The sequence below is a fragment of the Vicugna pacos genome, chromosome 11 (assembly GCF_048564905.1).
Source record: "Vicugna pacos chromosome 11, VicPac4, whole genome shotgun sequence".
Lineage (NCBI taxonomy): Eukaryota > Metazoa > Chordata > Mammalia > Artiodactyla > Camelidae > Vicugna > Vicugna pacos.
This window is the reverse complement of record NC_132997.1, coordinates 37,055,007-37,071,927: the sequence shown is the minus strand read 5'-3', so window position 1 is coordinate 37,071,927 and position 16,921 is coordinate 37,055,007. Positions and strand designations below refer to the sequence as shown.

The 16,921-nt window shown below is 39.0% G+C and overlaps 1 protein-coding gene across 9 annotated transcripts in view; it reads left to right on the top strand.

Annotated features, from left to right (window-relative positions):
• Positions 1 to 2,549: 2,549 nt before the first annotated feature.
• Positions 2,550 to 16,921, top strand: part of ZFAND4 (zinc finger AN1-type containing 4) — a 64,687-nt gene continuing 50,315 nt past the window's right edge. For 2 of the 9 annotated variants that reach the window (XM_072971129.1, XM_072971128.1), the window contains exons 1-2: positions 2,725 to 3,007; positions 10,437 to 10,737. In XM_072971129.1, the coding sequence (XP_072827230.1) occupies positions 10,467 to 10,737 (271 nt within the window). In that variant the 5' untranslated portion in view covers positions 2,725 to 3,007; positions 10,437 to 10,466. Of the gene's footprint in view, positions 2,678 to 2,710; positions 3,008 to 10,436; positions 10,738 to 16,921 lie in introns of those variants that run through there. The other 7 variants (XM_072971130.1, XM_072971125.1, XM_072971132.1 and 4 more) reach the window with 7 other exon arrangements.

The window sequence follows — 16,921 nt, the reverse complement described above, 5'->3', positions numbered from 1 at the left end:
GGAGTCTTCCCTACATGTACTTGTATGGGAGCCCTAGCTTAGTCAGAGCCTGGGCACTTGATAGAGGAAGAGGATGAAAGATTATATACTTCATGAGTCTTTGCAGTTGGAGAGATTTCTTCTCATTCCACTGAATTCTGAAGATGTCTGTACAGGTCCACTAAAGCAAGGTTTGGCAAACTATGGCCCTCTACTGTTTGTCTTTGTAAATAAAGTTTTATTGGAAGGCAACTGTACCCATTCATTTACATATTGTCTTTGGCTGTTTTCACCCTACCTGCAATGCCAGAATCGAGTAGTTACAGCAGAGACTGGATGGGCCACAAAGTCTAAGATATTTTCTATGTGGCTCTTTACAGAAACAATTTGCTGACCCTAGCCCTGAGGCATTCATTTCCATTCCTTGGAGCTTAGCATCATTTTGTGAAAGAAGCAGAATGAAGCCAGATAATGGTGGGGAGAAGTGCTGAGGATAGAAATGTCAGTTCTAGGGCAGCACGGTTCCAGAGATATCTGTATTGATGGGAATGTTCTGTAACTGTCGTAGATTGTGGTTGGCTGCCCCCCCCCCCTGCACCGGCTAGTCTGTTCTTCTGTGCCATCTTGGTCATGAGCATTCAGTCTATAACCATGGCACAATCTTGTAGACGTCCCAGTTGGCTTCAGCAGTTCTGAAGCCACTGACTTCTTCCTTGGGTACTTCTAAGATTGAATTGGGAATTACTCATATTCAAAGGTTTTGTACAGCTGTTTGCCCTGCTCTGCTATGAGAATGACCCATTAGCAGAAGAGGGTGCTTAGTAGCTGCCAGTTCCTTTTCCCCATCCCTTTTGTACACCCTTCTTCCATCCCTTAGGTTACTTGTGTGCAGGGTTTCCGGTTCTGTGTCTGAGCCCAGTGTGGGATCTGACTTAGTAAGCATTTGTTAAACATGTTTTTCTTTTGGAACGATCAGATCTGCTCATCCATCATTCCAGGGAATTCAGGAGACAGTAGAGTTAGAAAATATGCAAATTGCTATTTTGAGAGGCTTGAAAGGGGGAAGGAACCTAACACTCACTGGTCCGATCAAGGTAGGCACTTTTCCTGTTATTTTATTCAGTAACAATAACTACCAGATAGGTAATGTCCTCACTCCACAGATGAGGCTAAAATTTGGAAGCAGAGAAGAATAGTGGAACAAATTTGGATTTTTGTATTGAGACTTAGATTTAAATCTGGTTCTCCCACTTAGAGTGTAGTCAAGTTGTTTTATCTGGCACTTGAAAAATGGTGGATGCTAACAAGAATGAATGATTTGGCCAGGGCAGAGCTTCCTGTTTTGGAACGCAGGGTTTTAAGTTCATCTGCCTGACTCCAAAATTCATTCTCTCAGTTCTTCTTAAGAGGGGAGGCAGCTTTAGAAACTAAGGTTTTGATTTCAGTAAGATTCATTCCATCCTCGGGCACTATTTTGAGTATGATATACAAAGATAATCATCTCTCTGTCCTTCAAGGGCTCCAATCTATTCTATGTTAGAGTTTAAGAAGGAGCCAGGGGCGACAGAGCCTGAAGATGAATGAAAGCCCAGGGCTGCCTCATAAACCCCAGTGTGTGCTAGTTTTTTGAATCATGGAGATAAGTTGGTGGGTGGGGGTCTCATAGAAGCAAGAGAAAGGACAGGTGATGGACATTAGGTGTTAGAGTTCATTTTAGACCGGTTTCTCCGAGTCACAGATGAGGGTGAATTAAGCTGCAGTGAGGTGACTGTTCATTATCAGTTAAGTAATTCACCTAGTGGTGTAGTAGGCAAGTTAGTTTGGAAATCCTTAAGGGTTGGATTTAGATTGCCTGTGGGAAAGAGAAAAGCAGCAGTGGGGTACACGTCAGGCTGGAAGGTGTGTGTTGTCTGTTACGGTGTACACCCAAGCTCGGCAGTTTGCGAATTAGAGCAAAAAAAATTAAAAAGTGGATGGGCATACCCGAGTCTGGGGTTTTACCCGCTCAGTTTCAACTCATCAATTCTCAGTACATTGGAAGAGGGATAAATGGGTAGGACCTATAGAGCTTGTCTGCTTTCGCCCTTTTTTTCAACCAGGCATGGCAATGGCCCAATATTTCAGATGAGGTCGGTGTGGCCAGAAACGTTAGGGAAGAGCAGGAAGGGTGGTCGGCTTCAGGCTGGCCGGCCCGGACTGCACTGGAAATGCACACGCCCTGGGAAGGCCATCGACTGGGACTCTTCCCCAGCACGCTGGCACCTCTGTGAGCACCTTAGGTTGGTCTCAGTGAAGGTGCTGTCCACACATTCGTCCGGCCAGAGGCCAACCCCACCGTTCCCAGAAGTCTGTGCGACTGGTCTCCAGGCTGCCCGCTTCGGCCCTAGTCAGGTGGCCACTGTTAGTAATAAAAGATTAACATCCGGGCCTCTCTTAACCGACAACCACCACCGAACGCGAAGGAAGCCCGGGCTCCCGAGCAACCGCTGGCGTCCGGCGGCAAGGCCCCGCCCCCTGGCCTCCTCCTCGCTGATTGGAGGGCGACGTGAGTGTCGGCGAGCGATTGGTACGCGGTGTCACAAGGGGGCGGGGGCGCGGCGGCGGCGGAGCGTTGCTCTTCTGTGCGGACCGCGGCGTCGCTCGCGGGGCCGCGCCTCCCTACAGGCCTGCGGGCCGGCGAGCGAGTGGACGAGAGCCGGTGAGGGCGAGCGGGCGGATGGGGAGGGCGCCCGGGACCGCGGGCCGCTGAGCCGGGCGGCGCTGCCGTCGCCGGTCTCCCGGCGCAGGGCAGCCGGGCCGCGCCTCCTCTGCCGCCGCTGCCCCTAGACCGGCGTGGCGGGCCGCCCTCGCCGAGCACACAGCCTCCACTTTGCGTCTCTCCGCGAGCGCGACCTGGGCTGCGCGGTCCTGCCCCGCAGGTGCGGTCTCGGAGTCGCGGATTCTGACGCGGAGCCTGACCGCTGCCCTTTGCATCAGGCCCGTGCGTCTGGTGGCCGGAGTTTATCCTGGAGGAACATGGGCTGCACAGGTGACTCAGCCGTCTTCAAGTGTTTGTATGTTGACGGCTCGAGGAGACGTAGGTCCTCAGGATTTACCAGTCCCACTAGAAAATTGATTCCAGGCTAGAGTTTAGGGTACAGGTGCTTGATGTAGTGGATATAATTCTGAAGCTTGTATTTAAGTACAAGGGATAGGGGATATTGCCAGACATTAATGAAAGCAATTCATTAAAAGTGTTTTTAATTGCTGCATAACATGCTGGATCTCTTTATGTTGGGGGAACAGTTTAAAAGAACTGCTCTTATATGGCTAATATTCTTTAGAACGGATTCCGAGTCACTGAAATTATTCAGCACTGCTATTGCATTACCAATCTTTGGCTTCTCTTTCATCTTTGGTTGTTGTGTCTTAAGTACTTTTTCGGAAGAGATGAGAAAAGTGTTTTGGGAATTGATTTAGAAATGTTTTTTGACGCCATTACTATTAATAGCTAAGTATGTGTTTTTAAATTGTTGGTAAAAATTCTAGACGTACTTTTCCCTCGACCTGCCTTCTTTCTTTCCTCTCCCTTTTGTATTTTTTAGCTGTCCTTGTAGCAGTTCCCATCCTGTTCTTCTTTGCCCCTCGTTTTCCAACATCATAGTTTCCATAATATGTTCAGTCCAGCATGATCACACACAACTTTCAGAAGCTGTCCATAGACCCCACTTTTAATACGGGCTAGGCCTACTGGAGCTTCCATTTGCTCCTGTCATCCTCTGGTCCTCCAGTCTAGCATCACCAGATTTCATAGCCTCATTTGTCCTCTGTTACAGTGATTTCTCCTGCTGAGGAGCAGTGCAGTTGTTTCCTAGAACAATACATTTTGATTTTGAATTTGGTTACCAAGTCTTGCTTCTTTTTGGAAATTGAATATTAATTCCATTGATTTGGGCCCAAATTAATGGTGAGTGGCCAGTGCCATTAGTGCTGTACTAGGTTGCTTTTTGTCTTTTAGCCCATAGTTACTTTATCCATTCTCATTGTAGATGAAGGATTTCCAAACCTGTCTTTATGTTACTATCCCCCACAACTTGTTTATTATATTCAGGGTATTGCTGTTGAATAGTACTGTGGTGAAAGAAATGCTTCTTATATCTGCTGTCTCTAAATTCCTTGGGCAGGCACTAGTCCCCCATGCCTTTATTTCTGTAACATTTATTTCAGCATTCCTGACTCCTGACCTCTGTTGCTAGAGCTCCTACTGTGTAGATAGGAGTGCTGTTGGCTTTGGGGGAACAGACACTGATAATTCTGTAGTACATTCTTATTTGATATAGCGTAAGTATGTTCTTAAGAATTCACATGTTTATCCAGAATCGTATTTAAAAAGCAGTTGTTCCTGTGAAGTGGGAAAAGGGATTAGTGGTTACCTGCAGGCATTTCAATGTATTAAAGATACAAGGAACAAAATCTGAGCAATACAGCCATTTATTTGGCTTTTACTTAAAAGTAATGGGTTTTTTTTTACCACTTTCACCAGCAGTATTATTAGCACATTACTTTGTGTTACTATGTTAATTACTCCTTATTTTGATAAAAAGTGTAACAGCACTGCTGCCAGCAACAGTTTTTCTTCCTGTGATGCCATCTCTTCAGGGCCATTAGCAGTCTGCGCAGTACGATTCAGGTTCCCTAATTAATTAATTACACTTCCAACTGGTCTTATAAAAATTCACCGTGGCAGAAATCTCTGTATGTGCATGTATGTGTTATGAGTTGAGCAAACTTCGATGGAGTTAGTTTGGAGTGAATAATAAAATGGTTCCCATGGGAAACCAACATTCCTCCAAACAAACTTGCAGTATAACCAAACATTTCTTAATCTCTGAAACAGAGTAATACCTTACCTGTATCACGGGTTTGCTCTAAGAATCATTTGAGATAGTGAATATTATTTACTCTTTCATTGAACAAGCCTTTAATAAGTACCAATATGTACAAAACACTGCCAGGTGACGGGACGGTAAATCAGATGTTGCCCTTCCCTCAAGTAGCTTACGGTTTAGTAGAGTATGAAAGCCACGTTAAAAATGAAATTGATTGTAATGGCTGAAATACAGGATGGAGGTTGGGTGCAAATGAGAATAACCATAAAAGGCTTTGTGGAATAGTTGCTATTTGAGCTGCATCTTGAAAGATGATTAGGTGCACCTGATAGCCAAGTGTGGGAATGGTGGTGAGCAGAGCAAAGTAGGAGCAACGATAGAGCAGCCGAGTTCTGAAGCTGCAGGTGAAAGTGATTAGAGGATGAGGGTACCAGAGATGTTGCAGGATGGGATGAGGTATGTGTATAAATAAAATGGGGCTGGAAGGTGAGATGCATGGTCTTAGGAGCCTTTCTAAGGAGTCGTAATTTTATTCTATAGACAGTGGGAAGTCACTGGGGGCCTTGAGCTAAGAAATTACATGATCAGTTCTATATTTAAAAAAGATAACTGCTCCACATTCAGTGTCATTAGGGAAATGCAAATTAAAACAATGAGATACCACTACGTGCTTATTAGAATGGCAAACATCAAATGCTTGATGGTGAGGATGTAGAGCAACAGGAAATCTCATTCATTGCTGGTGGAAATGCAAAATGGTACAGCCACTTTGGAAGATAGTGTTTCTTACAAAACTAAACATACTATTACCATAAGATCCTGCAGTTTTGCTCATTGGTGTTTACCCCAAGGATTTGAAAACTTACGTCCACACAAAAGCCTACGCACAGATGCTTGCAGTGGCTTTATTTATAATTATCAAAACTTATACTCAACCAAGAACTGTCCTTCAGTAGGTGAATGGATAAATAAACTGTGGTACAGTCAAAACAGTGGAATATTATTCAGTGCTATAAAGAAATGAGCTGTACAAATCCATGAAAAAACATGCAGGAAACTTAAATGCATATTACTGAATGAAAGAAGCCAATCTGAAAAGGCAACATTCCAACTGTACGGCATTCTAGAAAAGGCAGAACTGTGGTGGCGGTAAAAAGGTTGGTAGATCAGTGGTTGCTACTGGGAGGAGAGGGGGGCGAATAGACAAAGCACAGAGGATTTTTAGGGTAGTGAAACTACTCTGTGTGGTATTATACTGGTGGGTACATGTTATTATACATTTGTGCAAATTAGTGAATGTACAACACCAATAATGAACACTAATGTGAACTATGAACTTTGAGTGATAATGATGTGTCAATGTAGGTTCATCAGTTGTAACAAATATACCATTGTGGTGTAGGATGTTGATAGTGGGAGAGGCTGTGCATATGTGGAGGCAGGGAGTATATGAGGACTCTGCTTTCTGCTCAGTTTTGCTGTGAACCTAAAACTGCTCTAAAATGTAGTCTATTTAAAAGGAAAAAAACCCCCATGCTTTAGACTAACTTGGATTCATTTCTCTCATTTTGTCTGAAATGGTGGTTTCACTGTAATGCATTCTAAAGGCAAATACAGAATAATTTTAGAACTTTGTGTGACCTCTCCTCTTGCTTAAACATAGATAATTGAGAGTAAAATAATTTTTTAACTATGTGATATGATACCCTAATCTAGTTTTTGTTAAACTTTCTTGTTCTAAAAAAGATAACTATTGCCATCCTAGAGAATGGATTGGAAGAGTGAAGGACAGGAGCCAGGGATTATAGCAAAGCTACCGAAATTGCTCAACAGAGAACTAGTGAAAGCCTGAACTAAGTCCTATTCAGTGTGGATGGACAGAGGGGCAGATGACAGAAATATTATGTTGTACTGTTAGGACTGATCACTTCTGGATACCTTGGGGATAGAGGAAAAATCTAAAATGGTTCCTAGATTTCTGGCTTGAGTGACTAGATTAGTGGTGATACTCTTTACCAAGATAGGACTGTAGGATAAGAAGGAAGTTTGTAGGAAAGATGATTGGTTTTGGATATGTGGGATTTCAGGTGTCTGTCTAGTATCCAAATTTCAGATGCCTATAGAAATCGTGTCTGTAGAATGGAGATGTAGGTTGTTAATCAAACTACAATTTAAAAAAAACTGCTCCTTTGAACATAATTGTTATGAAAATTGTAGTGACTTCATCTCATATCCTTTGGCAAAAAAAAAAAAGTAAAAGTGTATCATCTGTTTTCTTCTTGATTCTTGCACTTCCCTAATGTTCAGCTTCTGTTTCCCAAGCCATACAGATATTTTCCTCCCACTCTGAGGCTTTACCTATTCTGAAATACAGTGAAGAATTTACCTACCTTTAGGGATTACTTCCCAACTTACCTTATGAGGCCAATGTTACACTGATGTCAAACCAGACAGACAGATAAAGAAAACTAGATCAGTAGCTCTATGGATTAAAAAAAAAACTTCAAAAAATATTAACAAACCAAATTTCACAACATATATAAAGGATTATAAACCATGTACAAATAGATTTATCCCAGTAATGCAAGATTGTTTCAACATACTAAAAAATCAGTCAGTATAATACACTGTATTAATAGAATTAGAGATAAAACCCACATTATCATCTCAATAGACAATGGAAAGAAAAACATGTGACAAAACTCAACACCATGATAAAAAAAAAAAACCAGCTAAACAAAAAAGGAATAGAAGGGAACATTCTTAATCTGATTAATATTGTCTATGAAAACCCCACAGCTAAAATCATACCTTATGGTGAAAGACTGAATGTTTTTCTCTACAATCAGGAAAAAGACAATAGTGTTTGCTTTTAACCACTTTTATTCAGCCTTGTGTTGGAGATTCTAGGCAGGGCAATTAGGTAAGAAAAGAAAATAAAGAGCATCTAGATTGGAGAAGAAGAAGTAAAAATTTGTATTTGCAGATGACATGATCTTATATGTCGAAAATCCTAAGGAAATGACTAAAAAATCTAAAACTAGTGAAGTTCAGCAAGGATTTAGTGTACAAGATCAATATATTAAAATCAATTGTATTTATAAACACTAGGAATAAACAATCTTATAATGAAACTAAGAACAATTTATAGTAGCATCAGAAAGAACAAAATTCTTAGGAATTTTTTAAAATGCAAAACATGTAATCTGAAAATTATAAAACATTATTCAAAGCAATTAAAGAAGTTATAACTAAAAAATATATCCCATGTTGATGGATTAGAAACATAATATTGTTAAGATGGTAATACTCTCCAAATTAAACTGCAGACTCACCACAGTCCTTATCAAAATCCCAAGTGGTGTTTTTTCAAAACAGACAAGCTGATCCTATGATCCATATGGAAATTCAAAGGACCCAGAATAGCCAACAATCTTGGAAGAGAAGAACAAATTAGAGGACTCACACTTCCCGATCTCAAAACTTAACTACAAAGCTACAAAGCCAGTGTGCTACTGGCATAAGGATAGACATGTATATCAATCGAACAGATTCAAGGGACCAGAAGTAAACCCTCACATTTTTGGTCAATTGGTTTTCAACAAGGGTGTCAAGTTAATTCAATGGAGATAGAACAGTCTTTCTAATAAATGATGTGAGACAACTGGTTATTGCAAAAGAATAAAGCTAGACCCCTATTTCACAATGTCCACAAAAATAAATTCAAAATAGAGTATAGACCTAAATGTAAGGGCTAAAATTGTACAATTCTTACCAATAGATACACAAGTTAATCTTTATTACCTTGAATTAGGCAAAGCTTTTAAAGTATGGCTTCAAAAGCATAAGCAACGAAAGAAAAATAGTCAAAGTCGTCTTCATTAAAATTAAAAACTGTTGTGCTTCAGAGGGCACCATCAAGAAAGTTAAAAGGCAATCTACAAAGTTGGAGAAAATATTTGCAAATCATGTATCTATGAAAAGGCTTGTATTAAACCATTAAAAACTCAGTGGACAAAGGATCTGAATGGACTTTCTTAATAGACATTTTTTGTAAAGAAGGTATACAAATGACTAATAAGTACATTAAAAAGGTGCTCAATATCATTAGTCATCAGAGAACAGCAAATCACAACCATAATGAGACACTAATTCACACTCGCTAGGATGGCTTTAATCAAAAAAACAAAATGCATTGGCAAGGGTGTGAAGAAATCTGAACCCTTGTTCGTTGTTGGTAGGAGTGTAAACTGGTTCAAAACATTTTTGAAAACTGGTAGTCCCACGTTGCTAAACATGGGGTTACCACATAAACTAGCAGTTCCACTCCTAGATACGTATGGAAGAGAAAGGAAAACATACGTCTACACACAAAGTTGTAATCGAACGTTCTTATAGCATTATTCATAATAGCCAAAAATTGGGAACAACCCAGAATGCCCATCAACTGATGACTGGGTAAATAAATAACCTGTGGTATATTCATACAGTGGAATATTACTCAGCAATAAAGAAGAATGAAATACTGATTCATCCTAGAAAGTGGATGAACTTCGAATACATTGTGCTAAATGAAAGAAGCCAGTCACAAAAGATTACATATTGTATTATTCTGCTTGTGTGAATTGTCCAGAATAGGCAAAATTGTAGAGTCAGGAAGTAGATTAGTGATTGCTTCAGTCTGAGAAAGAAAGGGAGAATTTAGGAGTATGTCTAAAGAATATGAGATTCCTTTTTTGAATTGATGAAATTGTTCTAAAAATGGTTGTGATGATTGTACAATTTTGTGAACATATTAATACCCAGTAAATTTTACACTATAAGTGGGTGAATTTTATGGTGTGTAAATCATATCTCAGTAAAATATTAAAAAGGTATACCTTCCTTTCCAGGAATAATGTGTATCATTTGTCCTTTTAGTTTAAATTCAAGGCTCCCCAACCCCTTTGCAAAGTTCTCACTGATTAATGGCAATTTATCAATATGATTATTCCTTTTAGAGGAATAGAGATTGTGTCTAATGTCTGTTACAATCTCATCTCGATGCTATACTGATAGATGACTTCTGGGAACCTAAATGCTCATTGATTAACTAGTGAGTCCTACTTTTAAGAAATCTATTAAGATGATTGCTATTCCTTTTATTCAGTGTGATTCATATGTACAGTGGCTACAACATTATACTTTGTATGGATTATGAAACATAATTTATGTGTTTTAAGAAAGGATATGCATAACTTTTTCATAGTCTTGCAAAACTACACCTGCATGGTGAGTTTATTGGTTTAAATATCATTAACAACAAAACAAATATTTGTTGAGCATGTAGTATATCTAAGTAACTGTCCAGAGTTCTGGTGAGATACAGAAAAGTATCACAAATATACCTGTTCTTCATAATCTCAACAGTCTAATTGGGAGAGTGATTTCAGAGACAAATGTGAAAAGTTCAGGATTGGACATGGCAAGCGTTAAAATGGATTCTAGGCTGTTTGGAAGATTTATATGGGCCAGAGTTGTTCAGAAAATCTTTATGGGGAAAAGAGACTTTCAGATAGGCTTTTAAAAAAAATTATTCTTGTTTTTTAGGTACAAAGCTCAAAACATGAACAACGATATATGTTACCAATGTTCAAAGCTGATTTGGCTAGAACTGGAATACAGTTGCCTACAACATATTCCAGAGGAATTAGAAAAGTCAAAGTAATGGATAACAGAAAAGATCCTCCATTCTTCAATGAAGATAACGTGGGACCATTTTACTACAAACTTCCTTTCTATGATGCCATGGAGCTCTTCATTGAAACATTGACTGGCACATGTTTTGAGCTGAGAGTTTCACCCTTTGAAGCCGTTATTTCTGTGAAAGCAAAAATTCAAAGATTGGAAGGTACTAGTCTTTCTTTGTTTTTGGAATATGAGGATTAAATTTGTTCATCATGAGTGTATAATAACTTTTTAGGTTTCCTTATGGAGAAATGTCAGTCATACATGGAATTAGAAGAATTAGAAAATGAACCCATAAAACCCCCCTACTCAGCTTCAACAGGTATCAGTTCACGAACTGTCTTACTTCGATTCCTGCACTTCCCCCACCCTGCTCCCTTTCTACCAGATTCCTCTGAAGCAAATCTCTGGCATCATGTTAATGGTGTGGAATAATATTTTTGAAGTTTTTCAACAGATTATGATGATGTGTGTATTCTGCCGTAACTATCTTACACTTACTTTTAATGGGAAATAATAATCAAATTCCCTTTTAGTGACCTTATTTACTTTCTGCAGTGTTTTGTGAATCCTTTTCTTTTTTAAAGGAGATTTATTGAGAAGCGTTTTTGGCTCTCATTTACACAGATTTGAAGTTTCCTCAGTATAGCAGAGATACTGAATATTGTATAATACCTCTTTTGTGGTTTGTTTATTTGTGGAAAGTGTTATAAATTACTTTGTGTTAAAATTGGTCTTTTCTTTGTAATTGGCAGAGTTCTTTTTGGCGGGTGGGGTTTACAATACAAGCAGTATTTAATTTGAAACCAGCTCTGGGAAACATGCTGAGAGATGTGGGAAAAATACATGGTAGAGATCCCCTTCAGCTTTAGCCTAGCTGACCCGTATCTTCTACACATGGTGCATTCTGGAATCTGAATGTTTGTGGAAGATTTTCTTTATCTGAATATTTGGAAATATAGAGTTTTTGTGTTTGGGAGACAAGCCTATATTCTTATACTGAAAGGCCTTCACTTAAACTGGGTTTTACAACGCAAATTGCATTTGACTTAAAACCATCTCTAGGAAACATACTGAGAAATGTGGAAAAATTGTTGTTAGAGATTCCTTTTCACTTCAGGCTAGGTGAAGGCAGAGTTCTGAAACAAGTGGTATTTGCCATTTATAGTTGTTAAAATCCAGTAAAGATTAGGAAATTAAATTGTTTGATATAAGACTAAATGGATCTTTGATATTTGAGCCAGCTGGAGCTTGCTTGTAATACAAAGGCACTGCCCTCTAGCTCAGTTTCAAGTTCAAAATTGCAGAAGAATGAGGAGGGTTGGAATTTTTTTTATCTTTGTAAAGTCAAGGATCCTGATATGAGCTTTTGAATATTTGCTATTCCTCCAGTAACTAACATCTGTTGAAGTTAGCGGCCATTCCACTGACCACATCAGTACATCCACTAATGGCATATGAAGCTTTCGTTCCCCCAAATGATTTGGTGAGATATGGAGTCGGAGAGTTTATTTTTACTTTGTTCTCCTTTTTCATTTATATGATGGTACAATGGTATCTTTTTAGGATCAGGAAGATAAAAACAACAACAACAACTCCTTGTGTTCCAGATAATCTCTGCATTTTCCCCTTTCATGCATTTTGAATAATCTCCATGCAGCAAAAGCACTCTAGAGAGCATCCTGTCTCTCATGTCAGAAGAGTAAATTTGGGCTTAAAGATGATTAGGGACTTGTCCAAGGGAAATATTTACTGACAGATGGGGACCAGAGCCAAGATGTAGGCTTCTTGTTTTCTGTAGGAGGAGATGTTGTCAGGGTAAAAGCAGTGGCTTTGTAGTTATTAGACGGCTGAATCCTAGTTTAGACACTTACAAAACAAATATTGCAATTGGGAAACTGAATGATGTAATATGTAAAATCTCTGTTGTCTTTGTCTGCTTGGGCTGTCATAAGAACATACTATACACAGGGAGGCTTAAACAACAGAAATTTATTTTCTCATGGTTCCAGAGGCTGAAAGTCTGAGATCAGGGTGCCAGCATGGTTAGGTTTTGGTGAGGCTTTCTTCCTGTCTTGTAGACAGGCACCTTCTAGCATGGAGCATCTCTTATAAGGGCACTGATCCCACCATAAGGGCCTCAACCCTCATGACCTCATCTAAACCTAATTATCTCCCAAAGGCGCCATCTCCAAGCACCATCACATTGGGGGTTAGGACTTCAAGATATACATTTTGGAGGCACGCAGTTCAGTCTGTGGCACGTACCAGAAGTGGTCAATAGATACGAGTTCCTATCCCTGTTAGTCATCTTTACAGCCCTCACTCCCCCCATTCTTCTTTTCCTCCAATTCTCCATGCTTTCTTGTAACTTCTTGCGGCCCATGGGCAGTGACAGTCATTCTGTTCTATAGGAGGCTTCAAGAGGGCATCCTTCATGAAAAATGAACTTTAATCCTTTTCTAGGTGATCTTTCTGTTTCTACCCAGGAAGGCATTTGGGGATAACTTGGTGGGTGAGACTCTCCAAGACAGAGGGAAATGGATTACATAGATTAGGAAGGCAGAGGTGACACAGCTGAGTAATCCTTCAAGGAGATGGTTGCTCTGCCAGACTGCTTCTCCTTTTGAGCAGCTTTTGGTAAGTTGGAGATAGAAGGAGATAGGAGGGGAGGTGGAGGGGACTGTGGAGAAAGGCTTGAAGGAGTGTGCTGGTTTAGGAATGGTGAGACTGTAGGAAGAAAGGAGCGGTACCCACAGGGTGACTTTTAAGTGAGCCTTGAAGGGACAGGAGCACTGTTTTGTCTCTTCAGACTGTATTTTGTCTTGTCCTGTAGGATTACAATGACTTGTAATTTTTTGCTGAAAGCGTGGTGTGCCGTATCAGGTAATATTAACCATCTACCAGTGCTTTATATGGAGTACCTCGGCACAGTCCTGCAAGCACGAGGCCAAGTTTTGTGTCTGTCATGTTTGTGGTGTTCCTCCCCCCCCTTTTTTAACAGCACATAAAATAATTTATTAAACAAGCTGATATGCAGATAATTGCATCACTAAAAGTATGTTGTAGGAATATACAAAAAAAGTGTGAGGGTATAGTTTTCTGGTGAACTTCTAAACTGAGGATTATTATCAGGCAAAAGGGAAAATAGTAATTTGCTAATTAGCAATATATATTAGGACCTTTTTACCACCTTTAAATACAGTGCTTTATGTAATTTATGATATAGTGTGAATTTTTGTATTAATTGACGAGCAGTTGGACTGTGCTTAATGTTTGCTGTAGCTGTAAATGCCAGAGGCTTCAAATTCCTCTAGTTCCCTTGTTTTGTCTTTGCTGTTGTCTTTAGGTTTCCTTGAGAACTCCTCCTTCGAAAGAATCTGTATCCTGAATCTCTTTCGGTTTTAATCCAATGTTATTAAACTACAGTTGGTTAGTGTGGTGGTAAAGTATTAAGGGAGGGGGAACCTTGCCTATTTTCTAATGATTAAATCTGTCTTTTAGTGGGCCCATGTCCCTGGGCTGTCACCTTCAAAGTGTTTCTTAGCTTCTCACATCTCCCCACCCCACAATGAGCTTAGGTGAGATAGGAAGTCTGGAAAGGTCTGGAATCTGTGAAATATCTTTCTCCCAGGTGGGATAAGGCTCTGATAAAGTGAGTTTGCCTTTATTATGGAGAATGCTCTGGGATTTTTCATAATGTTTGTGTTCCCCCTCCCTCTGCCTGAGCTACAAGGAAATCTTTCTTGATTCTTCAGAGAAAGAACCTGATGGAGTTTCTAGAGATAAAACTGTCAAAAGAGTGGTAGCACCACTAAGACTGAGGCCCCCAGGAATTCCTCAGTCTCATGCTAGTCCATACTCAACCTCCAGTAGTTCATGAAACTACCATTTAAGTGTTCCTTCCAACCGGCTGGTTAGCTCAGTTGGTTAAGGCGTGGTGCTGATAAGTGTTCCTTCCAGTTTATGTCTCTAGAGCTTCTGCTTCCAGTAAGTGGATCATGGCTGCCCCTATTTGGATTTTCCTATCCCTGTAGATTTAAGGGTGGTGGTTTGCCCTCCTACCTCATTTCTCTGATGGCTCCAAGAAAAGTTGTTCTTTTTCAGTTTATTCAGCTTTATTCTTGTTGTAAGGATAGGAGTGGCAACTTACATGCTCTTTACATGTTGTAACTGAAGCTGAAATTGTCAACTTTCTTTTTAATATAACCATTTATGACTTAAAGTTTCTTTCCAAGAACTGTATTAGCTATATCCTACAAGTTTTTTCTTAAGTTGAATTTTATTCTCAGTGTTTGTTTTGCCAAAAATATTTTATTTTATTGTTTAAGAATCGTAAGAGCAGCTCTGCAACCACAGTTATATATAGGATTAGATAGATTTGATCACTTTTACAGTTTATTCTGATCAATAATATTGAACAAGATCTAGCATACTCCTTCACTCCATTTTTAATGAAGATATAATTTACATATTGTGAAATTCACCATTTTTAGTGTTAGTTTTCTAGGGCTGCTATAACAAGGTACCACAAACTGAGTGGCATAAAGAACAGAAATGTATTATGTCACAATTTTAGAGGCTAAAATTCCAAGGTCAAGGTGTTGGCATTATTGGGTCCTTCTGAGAGCTCTTAGAGGAAATCTGTCCCGTCTAGCTTCTGGGAATCTTTCTTGTTCCTTAGCTTGTAGAAACATCACTCCAATCTTCTTACATCATCCTGTGTATGTCTCTCTCTTTCTCCAAATTTCCCCTTTTTATAAGGACACTAGTCATGTTGGATTAGGGCCCTCCTTAATAAACTCATTTTAACTTGATTATATCTGTAAAGGCCCTATCTCCAAGTAAGGTCAGATGCTAAGGTACTAAGGGTTAGAACTTAAATATATGAACTCTTGGGAGACACAGTTCAACCCATAACTAGCATATAGTTCTGTCGTTATTGACAAACATTACTGTCCCATAACTACCACCACAATCAAGATACAGAACAGTTCCATTGTCCACAAAAATTCTCCTGTGCCCTTGTAGTCAATATCTTCCTGTAAGCCTGGCTCCTGGCATCCACTAATCTGTCTCTGTCCTTATAATTTTACCTTTTCCAGAATTTCATGTAACTGTATGCAGCAGTGTTTGGCCTTTTGAGTCTGCTTTCTTTCTCTTATACATAATACATAACGCATTTGAGCTTTATTCATGTTGTTCCATATATCAGTACAAATAGTGCATTCTGTTTATGGCCAATTAGTGTTCCACTGTGTGGGTATACTACACTTACTCATTCCCAAATTGAGGGACACTTGGTTTGTTTTCAGTTTTTGGTGATTATGAGTAAAGTAATTTTAACTTTATAGTTTTTTATGGGTGCATAGGTTTTCATATCACTTGGGTAAATACCTAGGAGTGGAATTGCTGAGTTGTGTAGTGTTTATTTAATTTAATAAGAAACTGCCAAACTGTTTTCTAGTGTGGCTGTACCAGTTTGTATTTCTGTGAGTAATGTCTGAAGTTCTAGTTGCTTTGTATCATTAGAACGTGGTATTGTCTGGGTTGTTTTTGTTTCTTTTTTGCTATTCTACTAGATATTGGTGATATCTCATTATAGTTTTAATTTGTATCTCCTTACCTAATGATTTTTAGCATACTTTTATTTGCTTATTGATTATGTTTTGGTGAAACGTCTATTCAGTCTTTGGTGAAGTATCAATTTCAATCAGTATTCAATCAACATTAAAAAAATTAAGTTGTGGGTAAATCTAAATAAATGTTTACTTAATAAAACAATGGAGATTTGAAAAATTGAATTAAAAATCCTGGAAGCAATGACCTATAAGTCAGTTGTTTGTAATGAGAATGGTAAGGCTTCCAGCATTGTTCATGAGGAGGTTAAAGATGTGATTACCTTTAGACTTTATTTTATTAAATATGATAATTTAAATTTCTAAAGTAATCACTAGACATTAGAAATAGAGTTGTATAATTTCCAAATGACAGAAGTGCCTAACCTTCTTCCATCTGTTTAAATACATAAAGGAAGCAGGTAGTTAGAACAATTGCAAAGCACAAAATAAGGTAGTAAAAATGAATAGAAATGTCAGTAATCCCTAGAATGTAAAGTGGATAAAAGTCTCTAATTGAAAAACCACCATTGACAGAATGGTTTAAAAAAATTCATGTGAAATACTGTTTGTAAGAAACCTAATCTACAAATATAAGGACCCCAAAATGTTGAAAGCAAAAGAATTGAAAAGGTATACCAGGAAAATACTAACCTGAAGAAAGCTGGTATTTCTGTATTGATAAAGTTACTTATAAAATACATTCTGTAGTGAAACATGTGAACAAGT